Raw genomic sequence first — 11,367 nt, 5'->3', positions numbered from 1 at the left:
GCACCGGATGCGATGATTGGTTACTTGGGTTGTTGTCGAACTGAGTTGCACCGGATGTAAAACCGAAGCTAGCGCTGCTACAACGAAAGGTAATATCATGTTTATTTTATATGTTCCACTGACTTTGTGTTACCCTGCGTAATGTTTGATCGTCATAGAACGTGTTTCAATTTTTTGCACGGATTAATTTAGCTGTTTATGTGTTTTTGTCTTTTGAACCTTGTTTGCAAAGTGGCGCACAATGCTTTAATGTAGCTAACATTAGCATCGATGCTACTATTCAAAGTCTTTCGGCAGTTTTTTTTTATCTCAAACAAATCGAGACACGGAAACCAGCTATATTTTATCCCCGTGAGCCTCATGAGAAAGAATAATACTGCAGAAGAGAGGAAAGATTAAATCAGATGCTTTTGAAATTTCAAAAAGTAGGAAAATTATGAATGAAATATCTGTTAATGTGTTGAGGTCCCTCTAAAGCTGTTAGGAGGTCTCTACTTATTTTTTTAAAAATCTTTATTTAAACAAATATACATATAAAATTACAAAAAAAGGCCAAAAACCTTTCTACTAGGGAAGGCTTGTTCATGTTGTTGTTGTTATTATTATTATTATTATTATTATATTCTTTATGTTGTGTTGTGTTATGTTATTGATACTGTAGCACTTTATATATATATATATATATATATATATATATATATATATATATATATATATATATATATATATATATATATATATATATATTCAACACACAGGACTATAAATAATGAAATATGTTTCATTATCAATCTTCTAGATTCACCTAAAGATACCGATGATCTACCTCCACTGAGATAATGTCTGACAGTGATGGCCCAGCACAAGAACCTGCTGGACTGGACGGTCTGCCACCACTGTACTGTATTTCCAAGGGAGAGGTGGTCTCTGTGCAGACCTATGGAGCTTTTGTCCGCCTGCCAGGATACAAGAAGGAAGGTGAGTGGGAACTGACATTTTTTTATTTACTTAAAATGATCTAACTAATCAGAAGGAAATGATCACAGAAGGAAACTGACTAATAGGAAGCCTAAAAGAACACAAGACAGATTAGTGAGTAACGGGAGCATAAATCAAGAAAACCTTTTTAAGGCAAAAAAGGTGTGTAATAGGTGTTGACACAAAACAGTAAAATCTAATGTAACATGGGTAATGATTAAAAAAAACAAACTATAAGACAGAGGAAACATACCGTGGCAGACAGATGTTAAGCCAGCATCTGCATCCACTGCCAGGTAGAAACACTGTGTCAGATTTGTGACTTTGACCAGAGCCAAAAGCAATTCAAGGTGAGTGCAAAGGACGCAGGAAACAGCTGGCACCCCTGATGATGATGATGAAATATAGAGTGCAAGTTGTATTAGAAAAGGAACAGACAGGTCTTGGGTTTGGATTTTAACATTTCCACAGAATTTCCTCTTTCGATTGTTTAAGAGACAGTAACCAACATCCTGCAATTTGAGGGTATGAGGCAATGTAAAGTAGATCATCTGGAAGGATAAATATTACAATGCAAGCCAAGGTTTTTTTTTAATATGTAAACATATTTTTTAAACATAATCACTGTTAAGTTTAATTTGAGGTTTTTTCCTGGATACTGTGTCAAAAATCCAAGATAATGTGCATGTAGAGAAGGGAAGAGTCGGAAAGGTTTGAGGTTGGGCTGAGATGGTAAAAAGAAGAACAGATTGATGTAACGGAATGTCTCAAATTTATATTTATACTAAAGTTACTGTTTCTTAACCAAATGATTTATTTTGGCACAGTTGTCTTTGACCTGTATGTCCATCTGAACACCAGCTGCTCATTTCAACCACTGGAGGGCGAACTGAGCCAAGATTAACGGGACAAATTCAACACCTGAAATGCTGAGAAGCAGATGACATTGTTGTGTTTTATTTAATATTTCTGTACAACAGAACCAGTTTATGATTAAAGAAAGATTTTAGCAAGAAATTACTTTTTAAAGTTATATCCCTTGAGTTGTGAGTCAGCATTCATGTCGTGTGAACAAACTTTCTCGGTTCAACTGGTTTTTAATGGTCAGAAAGCAGAACGCTGCGGTCTTCACGTCTTGACAGAATGACGGCATGAATTTCATCGTCAGGACTACAAAGATGTATTTGTGTGTCTAAATCTTTTGCTGGTAATTTCTCCTAATTTTTTATGTGTTTTATAGCTCAATATATTAACTATATCTTCCTTACACATACAGGCCTGGTACATGTGAGTGAGATGTCAGCATCACGGGTTGAGAATGCCTCAGAGATTGTCGATGTGGGGGAAAAGGTGTGGATTAAAGTCATTGGGAGAGAGGTAACAACACACACACACACACACACATATACATAGACACACACAAAGTATGTATGTAGCATTCAGTGTCAGAGCAGGATGACTGAAGCTCTGCCCTCTGCCTCTCAGATTCAAGGAGAAAAGGTGAAGTTGTCCTTCTCAATGAAAGCTGTCAATCAGGGAACAGGGCGGGACTTGGATCCTAACAACGTTATGGCAGAGTAAGTGTTTACTGTTTTTAAGACGAATGTGTGACTGTGCGTGTACGGGTGTGTGTTCTACTCATCTGTGTGTGTTTGCAGGCAAGATGCGAGGCGACGTAGGAATTTTAAAGACCACTCTGGCAACAGGATAACACTGGACGCTGTACTCAACACAACATGCTCAAAGTGCGGCTGCAAAGGTACGACAACAATATGAGCGATACAACTGTCAATGATTAAAACCGCAAAATACAAGAGAGGCAGAGTGTTTTTTTCTCCACTGGGATATTTATTGTAAATCACTTTAAATGTGTGCAGTTGCTTGAATAGATCATTACTCTTTTCAGGTCACTTTACAAAGGACTGTTTCTCTGCTCCGGGCTTGCAATACGCTCTTTTGCCAGAGGAGGACGATGAAGAGCCACAGCAGCAGCAGACACCTTCGGTCGCACCTCAGCAAGGCTCAGACAAAAAGAAAAAGAAAAAGAAGGTTAATATTTGTCAGTTAATTTCTCAAGAAGTTCTCACTTCCTTTTTTTGTGCGTGTGTAGTTCTCCTGCACCTTTCTTCTTCTGTGTCTCGACTCTGAGTCATCTGATGCAACAACCCACACATATCCGAGCAGGATGACACTATATATATTTGTGATTGCTTTACTCAGAAAGATTCAAGAGAGTTTTGTGAGAACTGTCAAAAAAGGCGTTAGGAAGAATACATAATGGTTAAGTGCCGGTAAAATGACAAATAATGTGTGGTCATTTTGAGTATTAGGAAACAGCTGTCTGCTTTTTTTTTAACGCATTTTTGCAGAATCATCGTTCAAGTTCCTTTTCTTGCCACACAACACAACAATCGCCTCTTCATTGACACATTTGTCTTGCCATGTTGTTTATCCTTCAGGAGAAGAAAATGAAGAAGAAGAGGAAGAGGGAGAGGAAGGAGTCGGACAGCGACAGCAGCGGCAGCGGCAGCAGCAGCGACGAGTGCAAATCCAAGAGGAAGCGGCGCGACCACACTCACGACAGAGAGGACAAAAAGAAGAAGAAACACAAAAAACACAAATCTCACAAACACAGATGAGACAGCCGCACCACTGCACATCTACAGTCACACACACTGCAGCTATCAGACAGACGCAAAAGAGGAAGTGGTTAGCAACAGGCAGACTTCCATCTTTTAATAAACTCTCCATCAATCATCTTATTATAGAAACCTTCATCCATTTAAGTGAGGAAAGTGCTTATTATCTCCTTATATAATTAGAAATACATCAAGTCCACTTGACAACTCTTAACAAATCAGGAGGCACTTGCCCTGAAATAACCTAACAGGAGGAGGGGTTTACACATGATCATACGTAACCAGAGAGGTGTAAGCAATATGACAGCAAGTGGCTTTCCCTCTTGAAATCCAGATATTGTTTACAGCTATCCAGTTTCTTATGATCTGGGGAATCAATTAGGCAGACGAGGACCGAAAAGCCGACTCTGGGGGGGTTCTGACATGAAATCCTGGAAATATTCAACACAGAGAAAGCCACACACACACACACATAGGAAGTAGTAAAGACACAAACAGGAAGTGTAATGCAGCCCAAATAAGCGTGACAGGAAGCCCAAGCTATGGTGATATCCTGAAGTTGTCCACTGCTTATTGTGTTCTTCCATGTACATACATGTGTGTGTTTGTGTATCTTACCTCCAGGGTCTGCTCACAACACACACACACACACATATCCCCCTTCCTGCATGTCGACTGTTAATTCCATTAAAGCATGTTTTTTATTTGTAAATGTAAAAAAAATGCCTCTTGATGTCTTTGTTCCTGGACTTTGAACTCATAATGTTTCTATAAAAGTCGGCCCCTGGGGGACAAAAACACACACACACACACACACACACGTACATTAGAAATTCTCAGGTTGGGTGTGCTCTACCACAGGGTCATATTGAGTTTATGTTTTCATGTGAAGTAGATGTCTCGTGGCAGGGTCATGTCCCATGAGGTCAAAATTGGCACAAAGTGGACAGACTTTTAAAAGATAAACTGCTCGTCAATGTGAGACACGATGAGGCAACACGAGGGAATCGACACGTTGTTTGTTTTGTTTCAACCTAGTTTCTAAACTTCAACTTGTCAGATTGTGCAATGAGATTTTTTTCCAGCTGTAGTGGTCTGACACGACTCCAGTGCACTCCACTGGTAGTGACTCCACTTCTTTGGTCAGTCTCAGGACTCTAATTAATTAAATTCCTGACTTTAATAAGACCTGTTGAACATTTAGCATGACCCTGAAGCCTGAACAAGTGTGAGCTTGTGTTGCATTTTTGCAATAATCTGAATATAACCGCAGAACATAAAAAGTTAACAAGTGGAATCTGCGTATTTGTTCGGCTTGTATTACAATGTTTGATTTGACCTTGAGGGATCTGAAGGGTTTTTACAGTATATCCTTGAAACATGTAGCCTTTCTGCTGCCAATAGGTGAATACCTGATTTATGGATCCTTGTAGATTGTGTTGGAACGATTTGGAAAAAAAACAAAACAAACCTGAAGATGGTTTGACATTTTGTGAAATATGCTTATTGGCCTTCAGGCGGTGAGTTTTTGTTGTTGATGAAGAGGATCATTACCACTCACGTATTTGTCTTTTAAATATAAGGTTACAGCCAGAGGTCGGTTAGCTTAGTTTAGCATAATGACTGTAAACAAGAGGTAAACGGTAACAATATCAGCCCAGCAGCACTTCTAAAACTCACACATTAACATGTTATATCACGTAGGTGTTGGTGAAGATGTTTCCAGAGCACCAATAAGCACATTTCTCAAAATATCAAACTAATTCTTTTACAGATGAGCGTTGATTTATAAAATCAGGGTTAAATGTTTGAAATAAACTACATAGTGCAAGGAAGGTGACGTGAATACCTGCTCCAACACAAATTGTATTTGGATTTTTACCTTTAAAACATTGTCACCTGATTTTATTAATTTGTTTCATGAAAAAACTTAACTAAAGCTCTACTTTCTAGTTTTTTTTTTCTCAAAATTTTCCACTACACCTCACAATCTTCTGCGAACTCCATCTGCTGATAAAGATTATGACATGTAGTTGAAAGCTCTCTTAAGTTCTTTTTTAGACTAAGAAGGTCTAGAATTAATTTTCAAATGAAACAATTTAATGAAGTTGTTTGATGTGTTTGCTGTTTATTGATATGAATGTCTTCTTGAAATAAGAGTGGGTTCATACGGCACAATTGTTCCCACTTTTTTTAAGAGTATATGTGTACTACTTGTTTAGTAATACTTGTTTAGTTTCCTAATATGCACTTTTATGCATGTAATTAGTAAGATTTTTGGTCTTTAATATCAGTCTTTCACAACTTTTTTTATTGGACAGACTCCAACAGCTGTGGCTCAAACACATCTCCATCATACTCCTTCAACAGATGGGATGGGAGGATTCGTGGAAATGTTCTTTAGTTTTCCCCGCAGAGACATTGAGGATATCCTGGAATTATTGTTCAGGCTTTGTTTCTTTGTTTAAATTGGTTTGGTCATTCATATTAACTCTTGGTGTGGCAGAAGCTCAACGTTTCAACAGTTTATCCATTAATTTAATCTATTTATACTGTATGTAGTTCAACTTTTCTCCTCACTTGCTATCTGTGTGTTTACTTTCCTCATTGATATAAATATATGGATATAGTTATGATACAAGAAGGCTATAAACATCATTTAAATTTATTTGGATATCATTTCAGCTCAGGGTGATTTCAAAGATACCCTGACTCATCCTGAGCCCTTTGACCCCTTCACCCTGCCTCTACTTGGCAGTCTGATGCTAACATATGACACCTATCTACTGTGGGAAGGAATGATCCCAATTTAGAAAGCACACACGTCATGTGCAAGTACAGGACACAGTAGCCGCGCACCTAGTTCAAGCTTTAACGAAACTTTCCCCTCATCTAGCCAGGGCAAAAGCAAGACACACACTCGTATAAATACACACAGGATTTATAATTAACCTCCATGTGAGTCCCTGTGAAGCCATGTGTGATGGAAACTGTGGTCACACTCTTTGGATCCATTCCGATGTGTACAATTGAGTTGCACTACTGAACTCTTTAGCTTGTAGATGCAACTATGGCTCAGACTGGAACTGTTTCAAGATCACCAAACTCTGAAAGTTCACCTCTGTACTCATGACAGTGACTCTAATTTTTACAACATCCTTTGGCTGAAGTTCGCTGAGTTAAACTTACACAACAGACGAGAATAATGTGAAATGTCCCTGAAGGATATTTGTTCATTTCAGTGTTTGTAGACTTCAGGGTCCCTGTTAGCGTCTCAAGGGGGGAAAGAAAACCAAGCTGGAGCAATTTCATAGTATTCTCAGTTTGTCCAACATTTTGGACGTTTTTATTGTTATTTTTTCAGGTGTCAATAGTCAAACTTTTAAATTCAAACACTGTTCCAGGTTTATCACATGCATAATAACTCATTTTCTAAAAAAAAGAAAAATGCAGACCTGGGGCCACATGCATACACTATTTCCTGCACATAAACTGGTATTTATAAAAATTGAATGTGCGCACCTCACACACTCTTCAGACCAGGCGTCTAAAGCGATCTGAGGGTTAAGTGATGAGGAGGAGATGAAATATAAAGGTATATTTCATCTACATAGCTTTATGCATGTGGCTCCTGGACATTTAAAGAGAAAACAACAACAAATCATTGGAATTTATTCAGTGTTTCTTACAGTAGAAGGAACGACAGTATAAAGAGAAAGACGGGGAGAAAACACTGGGGGTGAGGTCACGGTCAGCAGCAACGTTAATACTGAGCATAGAGGAAGAAGGGACATTGGGGGGATCAGCATCACCCGTATTAGGGGTTTGCTTGGTGTGAGATGGTGTTATAAGGAGTTTAGGGGGTTGCAAGGCTTCAGTTGATGTAAGGTAGAAAGAGGAGGGGGGTCTCAGTGTTGCTTTACTCTGCCTTCTCATAGCGACGTGTGCAGACGACATCTCCGAGTGTGAGTGTCTGTGATGGAGAGAGAAGGAAAGTTTAAATACAACAAAATGCACACACACATAAACGCAGAAATGCACACACGTATGAATTTTGTTCGAGCACTGACCAGTGTGAGAGCGTTTCCACTGACTTCCCGGACCAGACTGGTCTCTTTGCCGTCCCACTTCTGTATGTGCACCATCTTCCCGTTGTCTATTGTCACAAGGGACTGAAGCAGAAACAGAGAAAAACGGAGTTAATTACCCCAAGTGTACATACAAGATCACATCATCCCATGACTGAGGAATGTTTGGTCCACTGCTAGAATGTAGGTGTATTTACTCAAAAACTGTATTAACTGTAACACAATTTTCAAAGTACTTTTTCATTTAATTATCCTTATACTTCTTTACTTTTCAGAGACTAATGTACTCCACTAAGCTTATTTGACAGCTATAGTTACTTGGCAGCTTCTGTTTTTTTGGGGGGTGGGAGGGGGGGGTTTACAGGTAAAACAAATGATGGAAAATGGTCAAATGTAGCACAAATCAAGAAGTTAAATCGCTAAATCTTGTCTAAACTTTTCTAATATTAGCCACTGATCATACCAGACTAAGTGAAGCTGTAGCAGCAAAACCCCCTGCATGTATCAAAATGAGTAAAGGTGCTTTTCATTTGTAGGGGGAAGAATTTGTTATTGCTTCTTTCAAAACTTACATAGTGTCATGTACTTTTGATATTTTTAGTATTTAAGAAATATCTCCCTGAAGCTGTTTTGCATCAGCTCTGCACATTTTGTGTATGCAGAGTTTTGACTCTGACTGAGAATTGATTTGACTCACAATGACCCAGAAACAAGGACATTTCCAGCCTGTGTGCGGCTTATTTCCAACAAGTATAGCCTCAACTGCTCTCGTTTTTCTTTTTAGGTTTTAGGTGAGGTAGCTGTGGCTTCGATCCCATTTTATGTTTCCACATTATGGCCAAACCGTCTTCTCTGACCATCACCTCCCACCCCTGACCTTCCTGACCCACCTCCACCTCTGAAAGTTCAAAATAAGAACGGTAGCTTTGTTTTTGTAGCTATCCATCATCCTCATGACTGTTATCACTGTTGTATATTTTTGGATACTTTTCTATTTTTCAAAGTGTATTAGTGGGTTTTGAGGTGACTGATGTTCTTAAAAAAAAGCCACTTAAAACCTTATTTATCAAAGAAAAACGTTGTAAAATTATAACTGGAGGTTTTGCCCTTCAGCATTTGTGATCCTGACTTCTCACCTTGACCTTCCTGTCGTCGGCGGTGGTCTCGTCAAACTCCTCTCCCAGCTTGAAGTTGAGCTCTGTGTTCTTAATGGTGCTCTGAGTCTTCACCGTCACTTTGTCGCCGTCCACTGCGATAATAGTGGTGGGCTTGGTCAGGTTGCCCACTTTACGTGTAGCAAAACCAACACCTGAAGAAAAAACAAAGACACATGAGTAATGTGTTTGGGGAGGGAGGGGTGAGGGGGTTTATATGGACATTGTTGCCTTGAACAGATGAACAGATCAAACAAACCCAATTAACAGATCAAACAAACCGACACCTTCCCTCAACTGTTCTTAGCTAAACTAAGCTACATGCAAATTAGCAGTAAATACAATATACACTTGAGGCTAATGCGAATGTCAATGGTTTTGCGGGTATTTGGCCACATTAGACTAATTAAACTTTGACCTGCTGCTAGATGAAAAGTCAGAGGATCACCAAAGTCAGTAGGATTCATCCTCTGAGCTACATGAATATCTGCACCTAATTTAATAATAATCCATATGAAAACTGTTGAGATATTTCACTCTATAACAAGTGGTGAACTGATCAACCAACATCCCGTGAGTCCTTAATTTATATGTGCTGAAACGCTGCTGAATGTTTTCATTCATTTATAAACTGCTGTAAATGATTAATATACCCAGGTTGGAGGTATGGAAGGGTGTATTTTGAGAAAAGTTGCGAACAGTAGTCATGGATTTGCCCTTTGAGTCTCCTTCAACTGTCATTCTCTAATCTCTGTTTGTCTACTGTCCAAACCCGCAGCATGTTCTTCAAACACTGCAGGGTCTCGTTGACCTGAGTGCCTGTCTGGGCACGCATATCATAAAAATTATAACTTGGCTTTGTTTTTAGGGTGGGTGTGTATGCACACACGTGTGTGACGGTATGATTGATCAGGAGAGTTCATTTCAGTGGATAATGATGAGTCACACCCTTTTTTAGACAAGATAGCATATCTGCTCTTTTTCAGGCTGACAATACAGTTAATCTCCAAGAGCCAAAACAGCTTCTTTTCCCCACAATCAATGCGACAAAAAAATCCCTTTGTGTGTCTGTGTGTGTGTGTGCAGACGCCTCATTGATCGAGAGGATTGGGGTCAGAGGTTGAAGGGTCTCTGGTTTCTATGGTGACCGGAGCAGACAGGTCAATGATAATGTGTTTCTGAGGTCACTGAGTGTGAATCTCTCACACACACACAAACTCACAAAGTCAAATATTTTAGTGTCATTCTTCACGGTTGTAAAAGTCTGTGCACCTGGCCCCATCACACACACACACACACACACTAAACTATGTGTGTGTGTGTGTGTGAGAGAGATATTTTGAAATCCACTTTATCTGCACATTCTCGTCTCCCGATAACTCTATGGCACTGAGACCATCTTAATATTCAACCCCTCCCATGACCGCAAACAATGAACAGCTTTCAGCTAAGGTCACCCACATTACGCTCAAGTGTGTGTGTGTGTGTGTGTGTGTGTGTGAATGCCAGTTGCTGACCATTCAGAGTTTCTCACAGTGGGGTTGATTTTCTTTCCTCCACTAAAGGAGAGCCCCTCCCTCGTTCCCAGCACATAGGCCATGCGGTCAACCACCCTTCCTCCTCTCCTCCCCCTCTGATTCCCATCTTCTCCCGCTTTCTTCTCCTTCTTCTCTTTCTCTGTCTCTCTTCCCCTTCCCCACCCTTCTTCTTCTTCCTCTTCATCTTCTACATATGTTTTCTCTATTTTCATTCTCTATCTTGGTTCCTCCTTTATTTACCCATTCATTGTCCCCCTCTGCCTTTTTACATTTCCCACGCCCTGCAGTAACAGCTGCTTCAACTGTTCAAACACACACACACACACACAATGCGTTTATCTTCCTTCAACCCCATTTTCACATGTGCTCACATGCAGCTCTGGCGGCACTGCATCCTCTCCTGTTACACACGCATGCGCAGTCACTCCCATGCACACATTGTACACACAAAAAAGCACACTTACCCAGCTCCTTCATGTATTCATCAAATTTCTCGGACTCCTTGAGGTTCCATGTGCCAACGAAAGCCTCAGCCATGTCTGCAGCAGTGTGGAGGAATGAGGGTGCGATAGACTGTGTCAGGGTGTGTGTGTGTGTGTATGAGAGAGAGAGAGAGAGAGAGGCAGGAAAGCGAGGGAGCGAGAGAAGAGAGAGAGAGATAGAGAGAGAGAGGGGGAGAGAGAGCGAGCGCGAGAGTAGTCAGCACCACAGGCTGTGCTGTGATCTTACTGGCTGGATTTATACCGGCTGTTCGTGATGTCATCAGGGTGTGCGGAGAGTGCAGGGGAGGAGGGAGGAGGGAGGTGTTGAGGGGTGGGAGGGATGGAGAGACAGGGAGAGACAGGACAGAGAGAGAGAGAGAGAGACAAGGAGTGTGATATACATGTTTTATGCAAAAATAGCCACCATGCAAATAAAGTATATTTGAATGTGAAGTTTGTGAATGATTTGGTTGCATCCGTTTGTTTTT

At 40.1% G+C, this 11,367-nt stretch overlaps 2 protein-coding genes across 3 annotated transcripts; one reads left to right on the top strand and one right to left on the bottom strand.

Annotated features, from left to right (window-relative positions):
• Positions 1-4,350, top strand: zcchc17 (zinc finger, CCHC domain containing 17). 2 transcript variants are annotated; one of them, XM_042436239.1, is made up of 7 exons: positions 1-89; positions 800-978; positions 2,255-2,355; positions 2,464-2,555; positions 2,637-2,737; positions 2,885-3,027; positions 3,438-4,350. In XM_042436239.1, the coding sequence occupies exons 2-7, from the start codon at positions 840-842 to the stop codon at positions 3,615-3,617; spliced, it is 756 nt and encodes a 251-aa protein (XP_042292173.1). In that variant the 5' UTR covers positions 1-89; positions 800-839; the 3' UTR covers positions 3,618-4,350. The 2 variants fall into 2 exon arrangements, with proteins under 2 accessions (XP_042292173.1, XP_042292174.1); XM_042436240.1 differs by lacking the exon at positions 1-89 and adding an exon at positions 142-425.
• A 2,573-nt stretch (positions 4,351-6,923) lies between these two features.
• On the bottom strand, positions 6,924-11,070 carry fabp3 (fatty acid binding protein 3, muscle and heart). The gene is made up of 4 exons (XM_042435404.1): positions 10,862-11,070; positions 8,842-9,014; positions 7,688-7,789; positions 6,924-7,590 (listed from the first exon to the last, which is right to left on the bottom strand). Exons 1-4 carry the CDS (start codon positions 10,932-10,934, stop codon positions 7,537-7,539), a joined length of 402 nt encoding a protein of 133 aa, XP_042291338.1. The 5' UTR covers positions 10,935-11,070; the 3' UTR covers positions 6,924-7,536.
• Between the last annotated feature and the right edge of the window lie 297 nt (positions 11,071-11,367).

This window comes from Thunnus maccoyii, chromosome 15 (genome assembly GCF_910596095.1).
Source record: "Thunnus maccoyii chromosome 15, fThuMac1.1, whole genome shotgun sequence".
Taxonomy (NCBI): Eukaryota; Metazoa; Chordata; class Actinopteri; order Scombriformes; family Scombridae; genus Thunnus; species Thunnus maccoyii.
Note: the sequence above shows the minus strand (reverse complement) of the source record. Positions and strands in the feature narration are given on the sequence as shown.

Coding starts and splice junctions, on each gene's coding strand:
- fabp3 (XM_042435404.1), bottom strand. CDS start 10,934: ATGGCTGAGGCTTTCGTTGGCACATGGAACCTCAAGGAGTCCGAGAAA. Junction 7,790..8,841: donor CCGACGACAGGAAGGTCAAG/GTGAGAAGTCAG, acceptor TTTCTGCTTCAG/TCCCTTGTGACAATAGACAA. Junction 7,591..7,687: donor GTGGAAACGCTCTCACACTG/GTCAGTGCTCGA, acceptor TCTCCATCACAG/ACACTCACACTCGGAGATGT.
- zcchc17 (XM_042436239.1), top strand. CDS start 840: ATGTCTGACAGTGATGGCCCAGCACAAGAACCTGCTGGACTGGACGGT. Junction 2,356..2,463: donor TTAAAGTCATTGGGAGAGAG/GTAACAACACAC, acceptor TCTGCCTCTCAG/ATTCAAGGAGAAAAGGTGAA. Junction 3,028..3,437: donor AAAAGAAAAAGAAAAAGAAG/GTTAATATTTGT, acceptor TTTATCCTTCAG/GAGAAGAAAATGAAGAAGAA.